Source organism: Xiphophorus maculatus, chromosome 12, assembly GCF_002775205.1.
Source record: "Xiphophorus maculatus strain JP 163 A chromosome 12, X_maculatus-5.0-male, whole genome shotgun sequence".
NCBI lineage: Eukaryota > Metazoa > Chordata > Actinopteri > Cyprinodontiformes > Poeciliidae > Xiphophorus > Xiphophorus maculatus.
In genome coordinates this window covers 15,258,467-15,284,863 of record NC_036454.1, presented here as the reverse complement: position 1 = coordinate 15,284,863, position 26,397 = coordinate 15,258,467, and the positions used below count along the sequence as shown (strand labels likewise).

At 37.0% G+C, this 26,397-nt stretch overlaps 1 protein-coding gene across 3 annotated transcripts; it reads right to left on the bottom strand.

Moving 5' to 3' along the window:
- Positions 1-942: 942 nt before the first annotated feature.
- On the bottom strand, positions 943-25,041 carry LOC102224986 (leukemia inhibitory factor receptor-like). Of its 3 annotated transcripts, none has more exons than XM_023343629.1 (18): positions 24,888-25,040; positions 14,747-14,948; positions 14,499-14,635; positions 13,906-14,059; positions 13,473-13,742; positions 11,885-12,011; positions 9,519-9,634; positions 9,229-9,365; positions 8,161-8,317; positions 7,878-7,942; positions 7,473-7,698; positions 7,069-7,260; positions 6,796-6,897; positions 6,551-6,700; positions 6,213-6,347; positions 5,918-6,011; positions 5,701-5,767; positions 943-5,613 (listed from the first exon to the last, which is right to left on the bottom strand). In XM_023343629.1, the coding sequence occupies exons 2-18, from the start codon at positions 14,850-14,852 to the stop codon at positions 4,912-4,914; spliced, it is 2,937 nt and encodes a 978-aa protein (XP_023199397.1). In that variant the 5' UTR covers positions 14,853-14,948; positions 24,888-25,040; the 3' UTR covers positions 943-4,911. The 3 variants fall into 3 exon arrangements, with proteins under 3 accessions (XP_023199397.1, XP_005794991.1, XP_023199398.1); XM_005794934.2 differs by having other exon boundaries at positions 943-5,592; XM_023343630.1 differs by lacking the exon at positions 6,796-6,897 and having other exon boundaries at positions 24,888-25,041.
- Positions 25,042-26,397: the final 1,356 nt, after the last annotated feature.

The window sequence follows — 26,397 nt, the reverse complement described above, 5'->3', positions numbered from 1 at the left end:
CCTGTAAAAATCTGCTCCCCTGTGTCGGGAGCGCGCACTGCAGCCAGGGAGTTGTTTTACGTTTCTTGTGCCAAAAAATGTAAAATAAATTTGAGTAAATTATTGAAAATGTTCCCTGTTTTCACAAACAGAAATAAGACTGCCTTGATCTAAAATGGTGTAATAGAAAATAAAACTAAAGTTGGGCCAATCTACAGATACAGCTAAAGAAATTGAATATAGCAAAAATATTTGTCAATTTTAGAAAAAGAAAATCATATATTGTATAGATTAATTATACTCAAATTGAAATACTTCCAGTCTCTATTTCTTGTTATTTTGATGATATTGGTTCATTTAAACAGGTTTTGGTAAAGTTAACCATTTACATAAAGCTTGACAGCAGAAGAAACAAAGGAATGTCTAAAATGTCCAACCAGATGAGTGTGGACTTAATAAACACAGTGGACCTGCACCAGCTGGTCCCCAAATCTTCACTAAGTTTGAAACTTACACTGGACTTCACTTAAAGTGAATTCTGTGCATCCCCACTCTTCCTTTAGACTGTAGTACCTTGATTTCCAAATGAAAAGCAATCTTTACTTTTATCTGAAAGCCTACCACACTTTTTCCTTCCACCTAACTTCCGGTAAATAAGCTTGAACAACCAGATCTTTAGCAATAACCTTTTGTATTGACCGTCCTCTGGACATTTGTCCCCTCAACTGGTCCAGCCTGAGACCATTCGAGGCTCAGGGAACCTTTGCAAATGTTTTGAGTTAATTAGCCAATTGGGGTGTGTCACATACATGTATTCATACATACATTGTTGCCATGGTGATATGGCAACAATGTATGCTGCCATATCATATTAAAATTGTATACTCAACACTAATAAGTAGTAAACTCTCTGAAGAGTAATTTAGCTCACCAAGCACAGAAATGAAAACACCGACAAAGTTCCAAGTGTTCAGACAAAAAGCGATTTATTGCATTTAAACAAGAATGATAGCAATCTGTGGTATTGAGTCTTACATGTACACATTCACTCAGAAGCAATTCCTATACTATACAGGTCCTTAATAAAATATTCTGCAATATACTCTCTACATTTTACAGAAATCCAGGGGGTAGGGGGATTTGTTCAACAGATAACATTTAAGTCACGTTATCATGCAATGTGTTAGTGTTTCAAGCCAAAGATGGCAAAAAGGTAACAATTTTAGAGGTTCACAAAGCCACTGTTTTGTATTTACAGTTTATGTAGCATGCATCAAGTTCACAAAACTATTGAGCTAATATTGAGATGTTAGACAACAAGTAGACCCTGCATATCTTTTTTCCCCCAGAGATGGCAGTTTCTAGCAAACAAAAAAATATGCTTGAAAGAAAAACAATATGCACACACCAATGATGACTTTTCTGGTCACATTTACACTGATTAAAAATTAGTTTGTGATATGATAAAGAGAAAGTTCAGCTACACAGTATTAAGTTGGTTTACAATATATTTTTTTTTAGAAAAACTTCACATTTTATTACATGAAAAAAGATTTTAATTAAACTCAAATATATCTGATAAAGTATAACATTTTGTTATGACAAGGAAAGAAATCACTTACTCCCATATAAACATTTTTTCTTAAAAAAGGTGCCATTTAAATTAAATTCTGTAACAATTAATAATGACACTTTAAAGGTAATCAGCCATTTTTGCACTCGTATGCAATCTTTTAAATCAGTTTTACAAGCTAAAGAAAAAGTTTGCAAGTGTCAAAAAAACTGGGCTGATTGCCCCTTACCAGTATCTCAAATGTAAAAACATCCTTTAATAGCGTTTCCATGTCACAGTCGTTTTCATTAAAGCTTGTTGGCTGGAGGCACTAAAGTAATTTACAACTGTCAGCCGAAAAAAATCCATTCCGACTTGGAAAAAAAAAAAAAAAGATACAATAGGGAAATCCAGAGATTTTGAGAAGTATTACCCAAAGGATAAACATTCCCTACTGATACTTTAGCAAAGCCTCACCAATGGTGCATTTTTTACTAAATGCAGACTCTTTAAAGGGCAAATATATTTTTGAGCCTAAAATCCCAAAAGTCTTGAATAGAAATCTTGATAAGCCTTCCAATTGTTCTAAGCAGATACAAACTTTTAAAATGCACTACCTGAAACTGAAAGACTTAAAAAAAAAAAACACCTGAAAACATGGAGGCACTTCCATATGTATGACAACAATGTTTTATTGATGCCATCTTGAAGCCTGTCATGTAAACAGAAAAGACTTGCTTTGCAAATAACAATAATAATAATAACAAGACAGCTATTTGAAATATCCTAAACCCACTTGTGAACGGAAAAGAATGGCCATAACATTGTCTTTTAGTGGCAGACAATTTTTGACCCAGAATTATTTAACAAATAAACATTTTAAATTTAAGTAAAATGTCAACACAACCCTCAGGGGAAAGACCCAACTGTTCTTGTTGTGGATAAGTGAGGGACGTTTACAGTAAGCCTATCAAGATAAATGCAGGTGTAGTTTGTGAGGGACAGACTGTTTGCTAGGAAAAGAATTGGTTTTACTAAGATTTTAGTTTTTTTGTTTTCTGCATCAGTACAAACACCTGCTAATAGCTGCAGATCAAACTAAAACACTTTTTCCAAATGTTTCCTCTATATGTCTAACCAGAAAAACTAAACTAAGCATTTTGTCTTTGTGTCTGAGCCAAATGAAGGATAGATGATTTAGTTACAGCTGCTGTGTGAGTATTTTATCTTTTCCACCTCCTTCTTGAAGTGACGTTTGCTGCCAAACAATCTGTGGGGCAATTAATTACAGGCACTATGACAGAGTGGGTAAAGTGACACATGGTGTCCAGATAATAATGTTTTGACTGCAACATAATTGCAGTGGAGTTATACCCCAACATATAAAACATGTAGAAAAAATTGAGATTTGTATAACTACTTCTTGGATTGGTAAGCATTCTGGTGTCGCAGTTATTTGGATAAATGGGAGTGATGACTGTTTTGGGCATCAGACTAATAATGCTGGAATCGCACAGATTCAAAGATTTGTCAAAAGCCGTCACTGTCGCAAATTACAAGCAGACTGGGCTCATAGCAGAAATGTAGCTGGTTTGTTAAGTTTCCAAGCTACTGCACTCAAGACAACATTTCTCACGACATTTCTGGCATCATATCAAGTCATTATATTAATATTCAAATTCATGAACTCAAGTTTGAACCTGCAAATTTAGTGTCACTATTGTCTTGAATGGTCACTTATACTGATATACACGTCTGAGTTAGTTTCCAAACTACTTTCACTTTCAATTGCCTTGTGTACACTGGTTTTTCATTCATACGTTTTTACTTTCAATTTCTGAAAATCCAAATTACACAATTACTCAGAACAAGTTTTGTTCTGACTGGTAGCTGTAGAGCTACAAGTCAGCTCCACAGCCATAAAAAAATAGAAAGTGGCTGCATGCATTTAAAAGACAATGTAACATGTAGTGTAGTTCACATAAAAAAATTTAAAATAAAAAGATTAAATAAAATTTTCTACATTAACACTCCAGTGGGATCTATAACTCCATACAGTGCATTTTGGATCAGTTGTAAATTGTATACCTGCAGAACATTTTAAATACTTCGGGGTAAGGCAGTGAAAGGTGAAATGGTGCAAATTCTTGGAAGCATAACAGCTTTGAAGACAATTTATGCACTGTACACAGAAAAGTTCATTTAATACCCATAATAATCTCAATAATGCTGAGCATAGCTTTAAAAGAAGACACTGGCCTGAAGTTAAATGTGTTCAACAAAATAAACTTCACTGAATATGGAAGACAAAACAAAATTCTCAATAGTAACAGTTTGAGCAATAAATGATACAAATTTATAATATTTTAGCTTATTGTAGTGTATATCCGAAAGGTTCAACCCCCCACACATGTCCAGACTTCATTAGAAAGCACCACTTCTTTATGAGTGCATCTGTCAGAACAGTAATTTTTAAAAAAAATCTATAAAAAATGGAAGCTACTTTAGTACTATTTTTTTTCTTGTTAAAGTGACTTGACATTGTCTTTCAGTAACTCATCAGTTGACAGCAGAAAAGACGACAGCTTTGCTTCTGTCAGACTGCCACAGGGCAGCAGCGGCTACAGTGTAGTAGCTTGCCACCATCAGTGTGTGAATGTAGTGTTAAGCGCTTTGGGTTCTTCTGGAGTTGATAAAGCGCTGTACAAGTACACTTCATTTAATATTTTAATTAGTTACATTTTTAGAAATGTATTAAATGTTGAGCGAAAATAAGCCTGTTGTATTGTGTTCGCAATAAACACCAGACTTTAAAAAACTGCGTATACAAGCTTTTTGTCAACTTAGAATTTATATATGCACAAATAGAACTCTAAACACTGCATTAATCACACGTTTCTAGTGTTTAAGACTTCTATTTTTTTAGTGCTCTCAGAGAAACTTATTTTTGTCCTAGTTTTTTTTAGAGGACTCTAGATTTTACATAACAAAAACTAACCTGCAAATGCAAGATGATTGACCATCACAGCATTTCGCACAAGTAAGCTTTTAAAATAATTTAACAACTTTCAGGCTTTCCAGGGGGGCATTAACCACCGTATGAGCAGAGACAACTGCAAATCTGTAGATATCTGTTGACAAAATACATTTTTTCATGTACATTTTAATGTATATCCCACCAAAAAGAAAAGAGGGGAAAAAAAACTTGTATATTTGTTGAATTTTTTTTTAGTAAAGTCACCTTGAACGGCATTAACTCAGTCAAGATGCAAGTTTTGAAAATGCAGTGCTACAGTGAGAGGATTCTTCCTTGCATGTAGATATGAGACAATGGTGGCAGAAACGAAAAGGGTTCACCTAACAGCCAAAATGAGATGATGTCACGGTTTTGCAGATGACAGCAGGTTGGTGAACCAGTTTGCTGCTGATGATGGTTGTTGTCTCTTTTCTTCATGTCTTTCTCTGTCAGGAAGGAGGAACTGAGTAGAAGCTACAGAGGTGGGTGAACCCAGCGAGGGGGCCGGGCTATTTTCATCTCCCTCAGTGGGAGAGTCTAAAAGCCAGGAGTTCTGGGGCTTGTAGCCTTCAGAACCAACAGCGTGAGGCTCCACAATGGGCTCAGGAGAAGCTAGGTTTCCACCCAGGGTTACAGAGTGCATCTGTGGGTGGTAACCCTCTCCTTTATTCCTGCTGCTTAAAGAGAGGCCACTGTGTGGTTGGAAGCCCTCAGAGAATCCCTGAGAGTCTGAAGGGAAGACCAAAGAAGAGTGGGATGTCTGGATACCTGTGTACGTCACATCAGTGTTGGCTGAATCTACAGAAGACGAGGATGAAACTGAGGAGTCTGGAAACCGCGGCCTAATGGGGCGCTCGTCCACCACCTGGTTGTAGTAACGCAACAGCTGAGGCTCATCTGTGTCTACCGGCTCATCTCCAATTCCCTCTCCCTCATAATCCTCTTCCTCAGGAATGATAACGAGAGTGTCCTTACTAAAATCCCACTCGGGTTTTTCTATGATGTGGACCATGCTGTGGGGAAACGGCTTCACGTCCATAGGTCCCTGAAAGGCACAAATTAGAGACTACAGGGTCACTTTAACATGGATGGTGATTGGTCATTTGTAGATGTGAGTACAGAAGAGTTGGACTCCTTTAAGGTGGTACTGTACCTGTGTTCTCGACCAATCACCAGGCAGCTTGGGCTCAGGGATGTCCGGGTAGAAAGCCTTTTTTACCCTGAAACAAATAAATATCACTTGTTACACTGTGTGATATTTATGGTCATAGATTTAACAGTGTAGAACATATTAAGATACTAAGAAATGTAGATTTTCACAGTCAATACATTCTTTTCAAGAACACAAAGAACTATCCAAACATTCTTACCATCTTCTTTTCTTGTAGCAAAAGCAACTAACAGTGGTCAGTAGTAGAGTCACAATTCCCAAAGAAGTCAAAATCTCCAGAATCAGTCCATCCGCTGTTAGGAAAAAAACAAAACAAAAAACCAAACACGAAACTGGTCACAAAGAATAAAGATTTTCTGATGAGGGCACACATTATAATTGGACTACATCAAAGCATATTTTCAGTAAAAAAAAAAAAAAAAAACACATTCACATATGTTTATCTTATCTGAACATAAAATAAATTAGCTGAATTTTATTCGTAATTCACACACCACATTGCTTCAGCGTGATGGCAGCAGTGCCGCCTGTATCCTCGCCTGCAGATGTGTAAGCCTTCACAGTGAATTTGTAGGTGCTGGTAGAGAGATCCTTCACAGTGTACGTCCTCATTTCAGGGCTCAGATCGTCTACAAAAATGTCAGGTTGGAAAAGATGCAGAAAAGAAAAGGAAGCAACCAATATGTTATTGAGTGAAATTACCATTTTCACGCACCATCTTATTTGTTGAATTAAATGGCAAAAATAACAAGAGAAAGAGAGAAAAGAAATGTTTTATAGATTTTTCCCCTTTATGAAACACTTTACTGTGGCAGTAAACTGGTGAATTTACCAAGTAGTGTGAAATTGGAGAAGTTATTGACTCTGTAAACTTTGTAGCCTAGGAGGAAGCCTCTTCTGCCAGCCAGTGGAATCTCCTCCCAGCTAAGAACAACGTCACAGTCCTGCTGATTGATCTCCAGATTGACAGAAATAGACGGGGCTGCAGAGGTCACAGCAGACAGATGTAAATGAAACAGAACAGTACATAAAATCACCAAAGTAGATTTCATTTTCTGGATATTGCACAATCCTTACGCAGCTCCTGAATATATCCTTGCCAGCGCCGTATTAGTACAGGGGAAACTGATGGGCTCTCATAGAGGGAAAAGTTGTATCTCACACCTGGCTGGAATTTAACTGATGACCAAAAATATATATATATATATATACATTCAATATTATACATTGTGCACCATATTATACAATAAAATCTGAAATATTTTACCCTAAATTTACAGCAAACAAACAAAAAAAAATCTTAACGGCATTTAAATTTGACTTAGAAGAGTCATTCATAAGTCTGAATACCGATAGAATCTTTAATGGAGACATGAGTGCTTCCAGCGTCCAGTCTGATCCAGTCCACAGCGCAGTCTGACGTGCACACAGCTTCACACCACTCAACCAAATAACCGCCTGTACTGTTGTCACTGTGCTGCCAGCTCAAAGGGAAACCACTGCTGGTATAAATGGTCTGAGCCAAAGGAGCGCACTTGTCATCTGAAAATGAGAAGTATAGCTTTTAGTAAAGCAGTAGACATCTCTTCTTTTCCTGTATGTGGTATTGATCTCATCCCTTTGTTTTCACGGTCCACAAAACACAAGTGTCAGGTCTAAATACCTATTAAAGACAATTTAATCAGACACAGAAAAGACAAGAGAGTTAGATTCTGGTGAAACATCCCACAAATTCACCCTCTCTCCACACATACCTATTAAACCTAACATTATGCTGGAAGGTTGAGACATCCCCTTTACATTGTTTGCCTTCACTGATGCAATGGCTTTCTTATCAGCAGTGATTGAAGCCCAATCCGTGAGGTTCAAAGAGTTATCTTTTGGAGATAAATTATTGGTTTGGTTTTCATTTTCTTCAAGGCTCCAGAGAGTAACTTCGTATCCTGTGAGCACACCGTGGCTCTGCCATTGCGTCAGAGGCTAAAAAAAAAACGAGAACAAAATGAAGAAAGATTATTTTCATGTTGAAGTCTGAAAATAAGAAACTTCTTTATGTGAAAGAAAACTATTGTAGAGAGTCGGGGTAATGCTTGTTACCTAGATGTAAATGCTGCATATTCTAACAAGAAAAAAGAAAGATTTTGAAGAAAAGACATCACCTTCCACATAACCCGCACAGAGTTGTCTCTGTTCACAAACATCCACACATCGGGGGCTTCAGGAACTAAACACAGAAGAAGAAAAAAGGTAAATAATTACACTATACCTGAAACTGAAATTTCTGCCAAAAACAAATGAATGGAACAGAACCCTGTAATAACAATAATGGTCATTATGTCTTTATAAAAACCCTTAAATAAATACATAAACTACAATCAAACCGGGTACCTTCCCTTACGATAACATTCATTCGCAAACACCAATGAAAATTAAAACTCTTACCATATGATTTGGTTGTGAAATTAAATTCTTTGCTCCAGTTGCCCCACTTTAAAAAGTGATTCAGGGATCCACATTGGATTTGAACTCTGTATTTGGTGTTAGGGTGGAGGTGAGGCAGGAAAACAGACTGGAGACCCACACCTGAGAAATTTCTAAGCTACAGGAAATACAAAAAAAAATAAGATGATCAAAACTACATTTTATTACTCAAGAAAAATAATTTTAATGAGGTTTCCTATTTATGAACTTAAGCTAGCTCAGAACCCTACCATCTTGCCCACTGCCACTCAAGTGCACCAAGATAACATTAACCATAAATATTTTTGCAATGAGCATTTCAGGGAAAATCAATAGTTCAAATCGTACTGATGCTTTGGCAGGAAAACATTAAACACTTCCAATTGTTTTGAACAATTTAGAGATAAAAGTAATGTTGGGCATGCAAATCCACTTTATGAGTGATGAGCATTTATTCAGATTTTGCATTTAGTGGACGCAGACTCCATGCCTAGATGACTGGCATCAGACCATTTATGGTTTAGAGAGGAAGGAAAGAATAAGTCAAGTCAAGTATATTTGTACAGCACATTTCAGCAAAAAGGCATTCCAAAGTGCTTTCATTATAAAAACATCACAAAGCCACCAAATATGGTCTCATACAGATGGCATCAAGCTGTTTGTGCAATAAGATTTAAAATTAATAAAGATCTGTTTGAGAATTTCTAGTGCACTACATGGGGTTTCCCTCCCATGTTTTTCATTACAATAATTGTGGTCCCTGATAAAGACTGAATATATGCAAAATATTTTTCCACAACAATGAAGCTGGTAGGATAATATTTTGATTTAAAAGTTTTAAAATATGTTAAGGTTTCCCCAGTAAAGGGTTAAGCTTTCAGTTTTGTCCTGTTGCCTTTCTTAGAATAAACGAACAACAAAATTATTGATGCAACTAAATGTAATTTAAAACTTAATAGAGGAAATCTGGACATATTTCAGGGTTTAAACCCTAAAAAATTAGATTTTCAAGTTTTGGATTTAAAAAAAAAACTTTTCGAAATAACTTACCAATATATTGTGGCTGGCCAGTTGTACCTGGCAGAGAAGAGCCAGGGTGTTATAGCTACTGTATGGCCAATGCCAATTCACAGTGGTATTCCAGGCATCGTCAGTGGCACTCAGGTTAACTGGTGCTACTGGCACCACTGTGGGCAACAGTGAGACAATACATGAGCTGATGAGTAGCAAAAGTTTTTATGAAAAATACAGATTCTGTCTTCACCAATCTTATTGCGGGAACTAGATCAACAAAAGTGTATACTAGACGCACTGGTGAAGAGTAAGGTCTGGTCACCTACCTCTGTGAAGAAGTTCAGCTGAGTAAGTCAGACTGTACTGGCCTAGGGGATTAACTGCCAAGAGAGTCCAGTTACCGTCCCACTCAGGCAGCACACACTTCCCGTCAGGACAGTCCCTACAGAGATAATGACGCAACAATAACAGTATTTGATTAAAAGCAGATCAGACAAGTTTCCTATAGATTTTTAAAAATCTATTATTTCACCAGACTTTTAGAAATCTTTTGTAACATTCACAAAACAATTTATTTGGGATTTACTTTTTTGGCATCCAAACCAACTTGTACACCATTTCAAAATTCATAACACTTAAACTTATGAGACCTGGGCGGGATTCTCATTTTAGTTTGTTTGCAAATATTCATTAGCAAAATAGCAGACAGAATGCTTTGTTTACACGTCTAAACCAAATGTGGTTTAAGATCCAGAGGTTCCAGATTAAAACACTGATCTGGTCCATGGGCCAAAAATGTAATGAAATAATCTTTTTGTTTTTTGGGTGTTGTTTTTGTTTTTTTAAAGCACTGTGTATTTATCTACAGGTTCTCCATAAGCAGTTCAGAAAGCAAAATAAGCAAAGACTTAAGCAGCGATGTGGTAGATCAAAAATAAAGGACGTTTTGGCCATCTTTCAAAAGATTTCTGCAAAATGTCTGGATGAGAGCCAACCCACCATTAGTCAGACATAAGTTGTTACTTAGCCTAAGTGCTTTATAGCTTTTATCTCTCTTTTTCTGTTGTTTCTCTCTAGAGAAAAATATTTTTTGGAGAACATTCAACTATTAACAGCTCAGAATTACTGTATTATCTCAGACGGTAAGTGACAGAATAAAAAAAAAAAACACTGCCTGGAAATCATCATTAATGACTTATTGACATATTTTTTATTTTTCCTCCGAAGAGTTTTTGCGGCGCTAGCGGCTCGTATTTTTTGTGACAGTAGGCAGACAGGAAAGAGGGCGAGGAGAGGTGGGAAGACATGCGACAAAGGTCGTCGGGACCGAGAGTTGAACCCGTGACGTCCGCGTCGAGGACTAAGGCCTCCAAATGTGGGGCGTGCTAACCCCCTGCACCACCACAGCACGCCCCGACTTACTGACATATTGATGTATCAATCAGTCAGCATTAATGCCTTTTGCAAAAAACTGATGCTAGAGTCTAAATTGTTTTGCTCTTTAAGCTGTTTTCGATGTTGATTCCATGGAGAAAATTACAGAAAAGACGACAGATGGTTTCTGTAATGTTTATTATTGTCACTTTTCTTGCCCCTGCGTAAGAATAATGGAGACGACACAGGAGCTAAGTTGAATCCTCTCGTTCATTCAACTCCATCTTAGAACAACAGTGCCAAAAAGGTCCAAACACGCACATCTATAAACCTTTACATCCTGTAGTCTGGGTGTGAGCAGAGCACTCTAGTGGTCCACCGGACCCTCAAAATGAATACTACATATTGTGACAAAATAATAAATCTGCTCATATCCAATAGAACTGGATGATTTTCCCATTTTAGAAATGTAACCCTTAAAGTAAAAACACAGATTACACATTTCCTTGTTTTTTTCTGCATGTGATTTTTAGTTAGATTTATAGATTGCTCAATACATTTATTTATTACGTTCACAATTGGACTGTTTTTTATTTTACTTTTTATTGTGTTCTCAGTAGCCCTTTTTTTTAATGCAAGTGCAGATAAGAATGCATCTGAATAAGAAAATCTTCGAGCTAAAGAATGTTTCTCAACAGATTATGTCAAGTTAAAACCCTGAATTATGCCTAAAAATTATAACTATCCTGTTTCTGACAGACAGGCAGCTGCAGAGCTCTTAATGGCTGCTATCTGTGAACTGATAAGTAATCTGTAAATTGATGTTTAATCTTTTCCAAATCAGTAGCTGGTAAATGTTCACCCATTTAAATCCTTACTTGCTGACATTAGACTTAATTTTTCTTATATACATTTCAGACAAATGCAGATTTTTCATCTTGATTTTTTTAATCCACCTTTGCAAACACTCATTCTAAGAAAATAAAAATTCCTTCTTTTAAGTACAATTATAACCATTACTCTATAAAGGGGTTAATATCTCATCCTTCAGATTGTTTTGTAGATTATGATCGATTGTGTGATTCACATATTTATGTAATTTAAGCATAGGCTGCTTTATAAAGGCTGAAGCAATGCTCTCCAAATTATTCTTGCCACGTTGTTCAGGAATTATGTGGAATTTTGCCACTGGTTAAGTTTCCATTTGGTAAATGGTGAAAGTTTCGTCCTCTAAGTTTGTGCAGCTGTGCTATGCAGTAGTTTATGGCCAAGTGGAAATCTTTTTGCAAGTATTTACTTTGCTAGGTTGACTACGTACCTCTTATTTATGGAGTAGCTTGTTTTCCTCTTGGCATACAGGTTGGTGACTCGTCCTCCATCCCAGTAACACACAGCTGAGGTCAAGTCATTAGTTATGCACTCAAAGTTGGTGGGTAGAGGTGGATCTGGAAATGGGACAGCATTAAAAATGGAGATGCTGTATTACAACCATCATAACCATTATTATTATGCAAGCATCATTAGGACCACGGTAAAGGTTTCTTATAAAAACAAAATCAGACAGATATATGAAATCTCCATAAATACTGGGGGATCTATCAAAGGTGCATAAAAAGAAATCCATGAAATCAATTGTTTTTGTTGCAGTGACACACTCACATTAAAAAGAACATTTAGAGAAAAAAATTTTCGTAGGCGTTTCCAGATTTATGAAGATTAACACTGATCTACTTTTATTGGATAGCATCATGGATGTGCGATATGGAATACGATTCATATGGTGGCAGTAACAATAAACATTTCATTACATGTTTTTGGTATAAAACTTGAAATGAGTAAAACAAAAAAATCACATACTAATTGAGTGAAATGCATGCATGTACAGTATGTGTACATTTTTTAGGTCTTTTTTGTGGATGCTATTTGTATATGTTTGTCAATGTTTTGTTTTATGCTGCTGGCCATTATTCCCAGGTCTCCCTTAAAATGAGATTCTTAATGTCTGCACCGAATCCTGCTTTTTTTCCCAGTTTTGACTGGAACTTGCAGTCAGCTACATTGATTGGCATTGCTGGTATTAAAGCACATGCTTTGTTTTAAGGTAGTAAAAGCTTGCATTTCGTCCACCCCACACATTTGCAGATTACGTTTTTCTGCTAGTGGTCTGACTGTTCAACCTTCCCACAGTCTTAAGAGATGGGGTCGCACTAACCTGGCCTGTGCTTTTACGAGTTTTTTTATTTGCGTGTGATTTCAAGAACTGACAAGTTGACGGGAACAACTCCATCTCCACCCAGCCGACGGTGACATCGCTGCGCTGAGCGTCGCACCAGAACCATGGGAGGTTAAAACCAAACCAGGAAATTGACGTTTTTGATCCTGTCTTTTCAACGACCTTTACCCACTCTCAGCTTCACACTTGCTCTATGTTTTAATGCCAGTCAATTACGTCGCCAACAAGCATTACCATGATTAGATAGTTGAATACATATCTCTGTCTATTGTTTATGCCATGTACTGTACATAGTGCACGTTCTGTTTTTTCCATTTTTTAGAGTAGATAAGAGAAATGATCCTGTGTCTCATGTCATATTTATATATTCAGTCCAAGAAAATAGGATTTCTCGCCACTTAGTAAATCAAATTACAGTTTAGACTGTTTTTAATTTTTAAGTGTGAGATTATGCCCTTGCAGAAAACGATTCATTTTTAGGACTCTTTACAAGTTGTGTCATTGAGTGTGAACAGCTACGTATCCCACAACTTTCCACCAAAGATGGACAGATTTAACAAACTATAGCATAAATTTAAGATCCACTTCCCATCATGCTCAAAGCTTCCAAATAATCCCATTTTCGAACTATTTATGCAACAAGATTAATCAACCATTCACCCACACAACTTACATCCGACAAAGATGACTGATCCATTCAGCTTGTTCTTTAAACGACACAAAACATTTGTTCCAGTTGGTCCAGATAAGTTCTGGTTAACAGCGGTGGTGACATAACTTCGTCGACTCAAACGTTTCACGTTCATTTTTATCGAGCCGTAGAGAAAGTCTCTAAACTCGTTTCCCTCCTCCACAATACAACAGAAAGTTGTGTTGCCCCCTACAGGCACGACTTTGTCTTGAGGATACACCTGTTGAACGCTGTTGCTCGGGAGATCCCTTCCTGCAAAGAAGAAGAGATGAAGAAATGACAATAACGGATTAGGACAAAAGACAGGATTGAGTTGTTGCCACATTTATGGTAAAACTAAACAACCAGATAAGAAAGCAGTCTAAAGGTTCTCCAATGAGAAATTATATTTGAGAAAAATACATTTCCAACTGACCTTTCAGGATCTGAGGTTCACTCCATTCACTTTTTGTTATTCCATCTCTTGAGCGGATTTTGACTGATAATGATGTGCACTCCAGAGGTTCAACAGAAGTCCAGGTCCATTGGTGCCGACCACCATCCTGGTTCATTACTGCTGGGACTGTGTTCTACAAAAAACACAGAAAGCAGAGTGAATGAGACGACATCCTGGAAATGGTGTGTGATTCCAGGCAATTGTTGCAGCTCAAGCTGAAATTTAAGCAAATGTTTAAATATTGCTCATGCGTTCTAAAAAAAAATTCCATATAAAGATTTCCTATTTTTCTAAACTGAAAATTTCAGGATATTTTCCTGTAGTTTGTACACAAGTTGAGACAGTTAGACACAAATATAATTAAATGCTTAGATTTTATACTCAACAATGACAAAGTTAGGTTCTAATTCATCAAGGAAATAAAAATAAGTTCTGTGTATTTTATGTAGCTTTTGTTTTGTCAAGTTCATTTACATCTAGACTTCTTGACTAGAAGTCTACAAATAATCGATTATGTTTAAGTTTAAAAAATAGGTTTTGGTTCATGAATTTGAAGAAAGAAATATCCTTACATAAAAGACAGTTTCATTGAATTCGGTTCTCAAAATGATAAGGTCAAAGGTCGTGGCCTCTCCTCCAAACCAGGAAATAGTTAGTTGTTGACTGAAAAAGTTGGCTGAAAGGCTCACTTGCTGAGGTACAGTTAGGACTAGGAAAGAAAATAAAATAAAACATAATTAAAACAAGTATTTCCTGTTTTTTTCTGAAGAAAGACACATTAACAAGAACTTAGAAGCTCTTAATAGAGACTTGCACTTACCAATTTTAGCTTGACTGTTTAGAACTGAGATGCCAAGCAGAACAAAGGCGACCCAGACAGGGCCACAGTTAGGCTTTGAGGTGAGGATGTTGAGTAAGCGCGGCATAATTGTTCACAGTCTGTTGATGTTGATGTGTTGTCCTTTGCACTATGGTGACAACAAGCTAAACATCCTCAGAGGGAAGGGAGAGACGGAAGCGATCTGTAGGAGAGGAAAACAGCAGCGAGACAGTGTTAATGCAATCCTGAGATAATGAAAATGTTACCCAAAGAGTACATAATTATAAAAAAATGGTGAGAAAGTTTATTTTTTTAGATTTATTTTTAAATTTGAAAAAAGTGCCATGTTGTTTTTGATTACAGCCAAGAGATGTGGGCTCTATTTGCAAACAGGTTGTTTTTACTCAGGGCATCTGAGTAAAGGAGAAAAACACAAATGCATGCCAGACTGATCAGATCTTCATTTGCTAAGAATTTTAATACCGTGTGTCCGTTTCTTTTCACTGCATAGATTTGCATTTCTTTGCATTGGCGTATTGCAGTAAAAAGAAATAAACTCTAGTTTTCTGTTTGCAAACAGGAAAAACATGAATAGTGTAAAAAATAAATAAATACTTTTGCCAGGCACTGTTGAAGTCGTCATCATTTAAAACGTAAAGTGGTGGAAGAGGCAGAGTTAATCGTTTTAACAAGCAAAAGAAGTACTCAGATAACCTGATTAAAAAGAATATACAGTACAGACCAAAAGTTTGGACACACCTTTTAATTCAATGAGTTTCCTTTATTTTTATGACTATTGACATTGTAGATTCACACTGAAGGCATCAAAACTATGAATAACACATGTGGAAATATGGACTAAACAAAAAAGTGTAAAACAACTGAAAATACCCCTTATATTCTAGTTTCTTCAAAGTAGCAACCTTTTGCTGTGATTACTGCTTTGCACACACTCTGCCTTTTCTTGATGAGCTTCAAGAGGTAGTCACCTGAAATGGTTTTCACTTCATAGGTGTGCCCTGTCAGGTTAATAAGTGGGATTTCTTGCCTTATAAATAGTCATGAAAATAAAGAAAACCCATTGAATTAGAAAGGTGTGTCTAAACGTTTGGTCTGTACTGTATATATAAAAAGCGTCACTTCTGTTCCTAAGAAATGTCCTTGCGTATGCAGGTTACACAGGTTTGTTTCCTCTTAGGTTTAATTTAGGGAGTAGGCTGCAGTCTATTCAACCGCTTTCCATTCCCTGCAAAGCTCCGCCTGGATGCATGCCAAACCCCCACGCTGGTCTGCCAGGAAAAGGTTTAAATCAGACATGGAAAAAAAAAAAAGAAAGCAAAAAAAACACACCGACAGTTCGAGAAAATGATGAAACACACAAGCCTAAGAATACCATTTAAAATGTTTCAAAAATTCCTCTTTTTTATAGAAAACAATGGAAGGAGTAGTTGAAAACAAAATTTGTTGTTTAAAGGGAGTGCTGCAATGCATGAATGCAAGGCTATTGGACTTCCTTTCTTTGTCCATGTAGTCTTTTGATCAATGGGAAGCTATTTGCTTACCGACTGTACATGTTGAGACCTTTGCACTTGAGGTTTACTGAAAAATCACCTGCAAAGCCAACCTCATCCAGTAAGTTCCCTCTTTATCCAGTCTACATGTGAGAAGCTTCAGGAACGTCCTGACAGCCGTGAACGCCGCCTCTAGAGGAAAATTTGAGCTCATGATCACCTCTTTTGCTTCATGAGTGTTTCATTCCTAGCACAAACACTGATAACGGTCTTTGTTCTGAAGCTTTTCTGCAATTCTTTGGGGCCTGAGAATGACTTGGATGAGTTTATCTTAGCTTATTTTTAAAATATTTTTTATTGAATTGTTGATATTTTGAAGTGCTTTTCATATGTAAATAATAATAATAAACCTAACCTAGAATAAAACAAAGAACAGATCAGTCCCCCTCAGCTTTCAGTTGTTTAAAAAAAAAATCTAAACTGTTTCAAGATAAATGTTATATTATTTTCCCAAAAACTCTTCCGCATAATTTGCCTCCATGCTCTTGAGAATAAGCAAACCTTTGCGCCAATGATAAATCAACTGTCCTTAGTGACATAAATTGATTGCAATCACAAACAACTTTTGACAACAGAACAATCATGAAAACTCATTAGAAGTTGGAGGCAATGCATAATTCATAACAACACAACCGATGATCCCAGCTGTAGAGCATCTCCCCTTTAGTTTGGTTTTTATTTTGGCTCACTGAGCATCATGGCTGACCTCAACAATGTAGTCAAAACAGAAAACTGTCTGAAAAGCTTCCATCCGAAGGCCTTGGTGCACATCTGTGATCACATTGAGGAAGCATCAGTCATGGCCTAGAGGGAACGCATGCTCTGGGATTTCACTCCGGTAAACTGAGAGCTTGTAATAGGAGAAAGCACTGAAATTGTGCTGGTAACACAATCTGCAGAGAGGCATGCTGTAAACCAGGACTTCAGAGCTTGAAATAAAATTGAAAACAGGCATGTAAAGCCATCCTTCTCCTCACGGCAGCTCCCAGATGATTTCCCAGGGAAACCCACCTTCTAGCACTAACAGAAAAGCTTTAACCCCGTCTTCCTTAGGCTAGGCCAGAACCTACAGAGATGAATGCGCAGAAAACGAAGGAAAGATTTGCTAATTAATTCACGAGTAACATACTCACCAGATACTTTTAGGTACATCAACGAAATAGTTTGTAACCACAAGCAGCCAATTAGTCAATTACAAGACAATAATTTATGGTTGCTGGCGCCAGATGGGCGCCAGTAACCATTCGTCTGGATATTTTTGAAACTGCTGATCTGTTGGGATTTTCTCAAACAACCATCTCTTCAGTTTACAGAAAATTGATGATAAGAACTGCCAAACTGGTTTGAAAGATGGTTAGCTCAAATATCCACTTGATCCAACCAATCTGTGCAGATTATCATCTCTGAACACACAACAGCAACATGCACACAAAAACTGTACAAGGGATAATTGGAAAAATGTTCCCTGAGCCATGGGTATGGATATCTGCAGAAGCATTCAGATGGTTAGATAAGAATTAGGTGGAATCACCATGAAAACAAAAATCCTGCCTTGTATCAACGGCTCAGGCTGCCAGGTGTGAGGTCATAGTGTCAGGGATATTTTCTTTTCTTGCACAGTTTGGGCCCCTTAAGGCAGACTGAGTGTAATTACAACATCTCAGCCACTTGAGCATTGTTGCTGGCAATGTACTTCTTTTTATGACCACAGTGGATCCATCTTGTGATGGATGCTTCCAGAAGGATAATTCAAAGCTCAAACCACCTAAGACTTGTGTCTTGAACTCAACAGTAAGTGCGCTGTGCTGCAGAGTCCCCACAGTCACCAGATCGTAATCCAATAAAGCACCCTGAGGATTTACTGAAACATGAGAATCTTATCACTGATCTGTGACCAGCGAATCTGCTGGGGTTGATTGATGTCATCAGATCTCTGCAGGATGATTCCAACACCTTCATGACTCTGTGCCAAAGAACTGAGGCCGTTACGAAGGCAAAACCAGGTCCAACATAGTGCTAGCATTGTACCCTTAAAATTTAAACCATCTTTGTCTTTTACGCTTCTGCACAGTAATTTGAGAACACAAAAGTTCATCCAAACTGAACTACTGGATGTCTTCTATTACAGAAATGTGGAGCCCACGTGAATCATCCGAGTCTGAAGTCAGACCATGTTCTTTTCTTTGTTTTAAATGCTGCTTGCTACTTAGTCTCAGCACAAAGAGTCCTCTAAAGTCCTGAAAGTAGAGCGTTTCCCAGTATTGAAAGATACATTTCATATCATGGATGGAGGGACAGGAATTCAGTTTTCTACATCAACAACCCTGTTCCTGCACCTCGCTGCAAAGCGAAAGCCACATTGTCTCAGCTTGCCCAGTGCAGCAGCTGATATAATGATAAAAATGATAATTATAATAAATTATAAATGTTTAGCGTTTGCAGGAGACAAAGCAAAATGTTAGAAATTACATTTAATCAGGGCAGAACAAGTATTTGAAAAGCAGAATTTCTCTCAACTGTAAAGTGTTAGAGTAAACAATCAATGAATATTTAACAAGTTAATAATATTAGGATAAAAAAACTGCAGCCCAGTTTGAAATATCATTTCTTTCAGAAAGGAGTATGATATAAAATTGAAACATGTAAATGTTGAGAAACAACAAAAACATCTAGAAGCAGAAGCTGCATAAAGAAGACCAAAAAAAATGGTGCATGCAAAAAACTATCAGTTAGAAGCTCTAAGGAACAGACAGATTGTGCTCGGCAGCACAACACAATCTTCTGTGGGAACGGCCCATGGACATATTTGTTTGTAGGGTTCTTTGTTTTCTTTCTATTGGCAGTTTGGTTTTCTCCTCAGACAAGCTGTGGCAGGCCTCAAACATTTCTGCACAACGTAAAAAACGACCAAGCCCGTTACAGTAACAGTACAACAGGAACACTCCTCCGGCAGACAGAGCCTGTTTTACTCAAGTCTGGACAAATGCATCATTAATACTGTCTTCTGCAGTACTTGTGAGGTATTTAATTGGTTCATTGCTGGATGACAGAACAGAACCCCCAAATTTAGTCTTATTCTTGTTAAAGGACAAAGTCAGTAGAATTCATTTCTCAATGCAAAAATAATAATTGCTGTGGGTAGCAAAGATATGGCACAGAAGCTACACAAATAAAATGGAGAAAAAGTACTTCTGCAGTCTAAACATTTCCAATTTTATTGACCTAAATTAAAAACATTCAGCCTGGAGATCTGAGTACAAAACCTGGTAGGCTAAATTCTTCATCTACAGCATCTTTAAAAAAAGAAGAAAAACAAAAAGCTTTAAGCATATTTCTTGTTTATGTGTTATTTGAAAGTAAATTTAAAAAGAAAATGAATAAAAAAAAAAAACAATGTTAGAATTCAAAAAAAATAAATAAAAATCTGAAAACCCTGATCAGTACATCTTTACTTTTGGATTAATGAAATGATCACTTGTAGTTTTTAGGATGACATTTCCTTCAGACGGCTCATAAAATTTAACACTGTAAAGCTAAACTGTAATTCTCTCTACATCTCTCTGTGTGTTGACTTCGAGGCAGATTGAAAACTCGTCTCCTAGTAGTGCATCTCATCTGTTGCTGCTTAAGGTCTACGATAGGCTCCAATTCCAACAAACCCTGAACTCCTGTAACAATGTTTTCCGCATAAATACTTTTCCAGCAGCTAAACGTGTGTCACGTCTTTAAGTGCAGCTACTTTCCAGGGATGAATTCACTACTGAAAAACAACCCAACCAGGTGTTTATAATCTAAAAACCGAGCCAGGAGACACCGAAGAGTCTCGTTGCAGCTGAACAGAACAGCTAACCAGATTATCTTAATGTGATTTCTTCATTTCAACATACTTGGCAACAGAAAATCTTTTTATTTTACATCAGCTTTATGCTTCTGAGTTATTCCACACTTTGTTTAATATCTAGAGATTTCTGGAAGTTCCACCCCACCCTAAAAAACAACATTTCATTCTGAAGAAATTCACAAGCAAGGCTCAGCATAAACAGAGCTGTTTGCAAAGTGTCTTTCTGCAAATCTGGGCCAAAACCAAAACAAAAACACCCCGCGGGCCCCACACAAACTCACACTTGTGTTTTAGTATGTCTACGTCCCAAAAATTGCTTCATTTTCAACTTTGGTACCAACCTGAAATACTTCAGAACCCACAATACATATTCTACATATAGCCTTCAAGTCCAGAGGGATGAAAAAAAGGGAAGCGGTAAGGAGTAGAAAAAAAGCAGATTCTGGGAAGTCTCATCAAGAAACTGATAGCGCCACACAAATCAATAACTCTCCATTGGTTAATAGTCCCTGTTCCCGCAGCAATAATATATGTGACCGCAAAATACTGAAACCATAGAGATAACATTATTTAAAAACCAAACAAAATCTCAGTGTCTGGATTAATCCAATTTAGAAAGATCAGAATACTTTAAAAACGGAATAAAAAGAAAGAAAGCAGCACTGTAACCCCTGATGTTACCCATCTGTAAAATATAGTTCATTTGTATTTCTACGTAAGAAAAACATTTTGTAAATCCAACGTGCAGGACGGACCAAGAATGGGATGCAATTTATGAAATATCAGCAAAAGTTGGTAACCTTGAATTAAATCCCTGACTGAATCTGTAAAGAGGGGCAAACACTCTTCAGAAATTGACGGAGAACACAAATATGAAAATACAGTTTCAGGTTTATGCAAAGATAAATATTTGCAATGAGTGCAATTACTTCAGCTGAGACAGTGAGCTCAGCCATCAACTAAATCATATTATGTTTTTAATGTCACTTGAACTTTTATGTACATTTTAAGTAAAATTTTGAGTAACACTGTTTGACAAGCTGTAACTAACTCAATAGTGCTTAATTTAAGGCTCAGCAAGACGTAATAAGCTCCTGATTAATATCTAGATTACTTATTAATCAGTCTGTTGCACAAATAGAAATCCAAGAGAATTAACAAGGACAAAAGTTAATATTGCAAAAGAATAAAATTACAAAACTGTACTTCAGCCACTGTTTACTCTGACTAACATGATGGGTGGCCCTCCTTTAGCTTCCACTCCACAGCTGCCTGTCTTTTATGGCTGGGAATATTTAACTGTCAATTTTTTCTGTCACGCAAGTATGGGAAAGTGTTCTAGCTGACTTCCAGTTTCAAAATTCCAGTTATTTCATAACATCATGGAAAATTTTAGCAAGGTCAAATTTGAAGACTTTAGTATACCTTGATACTGGTAATGATAAGCATGTCTTTTTACTAAAAATAAAAGCGTTAAACGTATTTGAAACAAGCATAGAGATTAATGAAAGTTACAATATGTAATCACTCATATTCAATTTAATGTTTGGATGTTGCAGCAGCTAAAATATTGATATTAGTTGTCTATTTATATAACCAGAAACCTACTTGATTGGTTTCATTTACCATTAGAAACTCGGGCTGGACGACACAGCCTAATACTTATGATATAGGCATTTCATATCAGTAATATTTGTTTCTGCTTCAAATATCTGAAATACTACCAAACTCACAGCATGACTTTTCCTATCCATGCCACTGTTTTCTATTTTTAAGCATCTATGAGGCATAATGGCTGCTGTGGAAGTCACTCAACAGGTTGTTGTTAGGCAACCAAGGAGTAAGTGAGTTAGTAGATGATACTCACCTTGCTTATTTTAGCTCTCTGTGAGAGTTTGAGCAGCTAAAGCCTTTCCTCTGCCTACATTTCCTAGAATGCCATTTGGTTCTGGATTGGAGTTCAGTGAATATTCTATCAGATGGAGAATATCTCTGAACATCATGATATTTATTTTTTTTTTGTCCAGCCCTATCAAAACCACTCATTTCATCAACAATCACAATCTCTCATTTTCTTCAGCCAAACACAGAAAGGCTTCAAATCAGTTCTCCGCCTTCTCTCAGGAACTCTATCATTACACCGTCATACAAGAACCACTACAACCAAATAAGCACACAGTGACGCTAGTGAACTATAAGAGAGAGAATATAACACAGACTGAAAGTCACTGATACTTAAGCTTGACCCTGTAAAGAAGCGAGAAGACTGGAAGCTGTTTTTCACTGAGCGAATCAGTGAAAAACAGGGAGAATGCCCATGTGAAATGCCGGCGCCCTGACCTCAGTGGAAAAAGGACATTCAGTCTTCTGTGTGTAGCTTCTGGAGCTGAACCAAACAGCGTTTCCTTCCTTCCTACTCTCAAAGTCCCTGTACCCATTTATGAATGCAAATCTTTGGAAGCAACAGGAAGTTTAAAAAACTCACAAATGTAATAGACAATCTATTTTTAATCTAGGCAGTACAAACCATGTATGGTGACTGGTTGAAACAAAACTGAAAAACAACAACAAAAAAGAAAGAATAAGGCAGACTGGACTAGGTTGAACATTACTGTAAGTAGGGAGTTTATTTTTATCCAAAGCTATAGTGACTAATACTGTGAGTTTATTTGCAGGAGTAGGTACCTGATGCCACATGTTCTGCCTCAAAAAAAAAAAAAAAAAAAAAAAAATCTGATCACTAATTTGACTCGGCTACATAGTTAGACACAATATGCAAAGCCAATTAACAATTTAAAATATGGGGAATGTTAATCTTAGACAGCCCAACAGTTTTCTTCATTTTTCAGAAAAGAGATAAAGCCCAAATAGAATATTGCATCCAATTTCAGTCCACAATTTGTTTGTAAAACTGTTGACAGGTCAATGCAGGTTTTGACTGATTCTGATTTAAGAGGACATGAGAACAGCATATTTTGCAGTCTTCCAACCCTGCATGGTTAATAATTATTAAGATGAAATCTCACAATTAAGATCAGAGGCAAAATCACTCTACATGTGTGAGATAACTGGATTTAGTAAGGTTTTAAGTCAAAATTATAACAATATTTTGATTTTGATGCATCTTTTAATACATACAAATTCTTTTTAAATTTGTTACCTCTCCCTTATTCCTCTGCCTTTGTTTTTAAACACCTCATTGATTCTGAGAATTGATAACTTCCAATAGTCTTCATTTTGTAACAGGGTCCACTTTGAAACGGGTTGCAACACCGTTTGGTACTGTTTACGCAAGATCTGTTTACTGATGGGAATTTTGAGTTTCTGACCCAACAGTTCCTGGTCAGGGAAGATATAATGTGTAATAAACTGCTCAACGTGATGTGTGGATAATATTTCAGATGACTATGTAGATGGCAAGTCTATCAGAGATGGACAAGAAGCTGAGTGGAAAAATAAAATAATCTTATCTTGAATTTGAAGAAAACAAAAAAGTTTATAGATTTAAAAGGAAACAAAAAATGGACAGGAAACGGTCAAACCATATTTCTATCATGAGAGAAGAAGTGGAGGAATACAAATAACTCAGTGTTCACACAAACAGACTTAACTGGAGACTCAACAGGGAAGTCGGCAACAACAAGAGACAGAGCAGACTGTATTTCGTGAGGAAGCTTAGATCTCTCAGTGTTTGCTGATTCTACATCTGTTCTGCAAGTGTGTTGAGGAAAATGTAATATCGTTTGCCATCATCTGTTGGGTTAACAGCACCAGAGACAGGAATTTAAAGAGACTCAACAACCTGATACCAAAGGCTGGTTCTGTTCTGGAGACGACTTTTGAGACATCCGAAGATCATGGCGCAAACAAGAGTTCTTCATGAAATCAATAAAATTATTGTCAACTCTGAGCATCCTCTTCAAGATATTGTTATAAAACAACAGTGTTTTCAGTTAAAAGGCTTCTCTACCGCTGTAATACAGACTGCTACAGGAGATCCTTCCTGTCCACAGCCAACAGCATGAACAACAACATAAAGAAACTTGGATAATATGAAGTTACATTTAATTTCCCACTTCGATCAAAAACGTATATAAATATTTCTTTTAATTATTCATCCACGCAATATTTTGAAAAAATTATAACGATGACAAAAAATGTTATATTAAAGCTGTTCTGTCCCATTCCAGTCCGTCAGTCGCCTTAGCTGTCCCACCGAGGGATCCCAGCAACAACAAAAAATATTAATAAAAGGCTTTAAAATACTGCACACCTTACTCCGTGTCCAGTTAATGTTATGTGAACTATTTCAAATATTCAAATTATACATTTTACAAATAAATGGTTCTTTACGGCAGATAAGTGTGAAGTACATCATCCCAGGACGCTTTTACTAGCATTAGCAGCAGGACAGCGTGACATAATGAGCGAACAAGAAAACAACAAACACCGAGTCTACATTACTGAATATAATATAAACTATCCACCATTGTAAATGTCCATTTTTAACATTCTCAGACTGGGTAACGAACCGATTTGAACTGAATTTAAAGTGATTTCAAAGGTAGTCCTCCACGCAAACGAAGGCCAGTGATATGTTTGGGGAAAAAGCACTGCCGCTGCTAGCCAGAGCATCGGGGCCACGCCACTGACCACAACGTCCGTACGGTTTAGCTAACCTGTTACGTTAAATTTGGTAGAAAATAAAAATCAATAACATCACAATTACCTTTGAGATGGGAGGGAATTGGTGACAGAGCCCTTTAGTGGATATTTTTAGTACTTCGAGCTTCTTATAGACGCTGTGTTTCTACCCTCGCGATTCGCCTGTTCGGTTTGACTATTCCCAAAGCCTGTCCAGACAGCGGGCTGCTGGTATTTCTGGAAAACAGCGGAGCACCGGAATGATTGACGTCCTCGCCAGCCAATCAGCTTTGAGGTTTTTCTGCCCTCCCCCTCCACACCACGCACTGCTAGGGAGAAGAGGACTACGTCAGGATGAAAGAACGGGGGCATTCATGGGGTGGACTAGAAGGGATTTTAACTTCAATCATCAGATTTCAGGAACAAAGATCTTCACATCGTTAAAATGCAAAAATATAAAGTCATAAGACACTTTACAGTCCACAATTGTCAACAAAGATTACATTTTGATGAGTGCAATCATCAAAATCATCAATACAGTACACATCAAATGTCAGTCAATGTTTCATTTATTATGGTTAAAAAGCAACTCTGAACAGGTGGTTTTTAGTAAGGATTTAAGGAAACTCAGTGTTTCAGCTGTTTCGCAGTTTTCTGGAAGTTTGTTCTGGATTTTTGGTGCATGGAAACTGAATGCTGCTTTTCCATGTTTGGTTCCGGTTCTGTGGACGCAGAGCAGACCAGAACCAGAAGACCTGAGTGGTCTGGAAGGACCAACAACAACAGATCTTTAATGTATTGTGGTGAAAAGTCTTTCAATGATTTATGTAACAATAATATTAAAACAAGAATAACAATTCAGGGAGTTAACTAGGCACTACAACTATCAAATTACAGGCAATTTTCTTTTTCAACAGAGACCTGTTTGTGAATAAAAAGGTCTGATGCTGAAGTTACAAAAAGAGCTCTTTTCACTGTTTCTATTGTTTCTATCTAATCTCCATAACCCTAATTATTCCAGTAGCTCCTGACCTGAGAATGTATCTGCTATGAGAAGAGATTTTGTCAGGGTTTGTCAAGGCTGGAAGTGGTGCTTTGCTGGTCAAAACATGTAAGTTGTTCAATCTTATGATGCCTAACCAGCAATTGTGAAATTGCTTAAAACAATGGGTGGGCAACAACATTTGTGTCTAAGTGCCTCACCCCACAGATGGCGAGAGAGATTGAAATGCATTAATTCAATACAACATTTATGTTTGCAGATTTGGAATACAACTACCAGACATAATTCTAATTTTTAGCAGAAAGACAAACAGAAAGCCGAGAGACAAGCCAAAGCCTTGACCTTATTGATCAGAACTGTTCACACAAAGTTCATGGAACTGAGCTCGCAAGTTTCCATTTGCTCAATGACTTCTTGGAAGTGATGTTGAAGGTTTTTTCACATAAATAATTAGGGTTTATTATATTTACAAACTTGGAATCTTCATCTATTTTTCAAAACAGCATTATACAAATGGATTCTACTTTCCAACAAAAAAAAACCCCATGACTTGAAATCGTAAATGACTTAAGCCTAATAGCAAAACAGTTGA

What these genes read in the sequence shown, in the direction of transcription:
- LOC102224986 (XM_023343629.1), bottom strand. Translation starts at nt 14,852, where the DNA reads ATGCCGCGCTTACTCAACATCCTCACCTCAAAGCCTAACTGTGGCCCT. An exon ending in AAACAGTCAAGCTAAAATTG is followed by an intron (nt 14,636 to 14,746) that starts GTAAGTGCAAGT and finishes TTTCTTTCCTAG; the next exon opens with TCCTAACTGTACCTCAGCAA. An exon ending in TGAACCTCAGATCCTGAAAG is followed by an intron (nt 13,743 to 13,905) that starts GTCAGTTGGAAA and finishes TCTTCTTTGCAG; the next exon opens with GAAGGGATCTCCCGAGCAAC.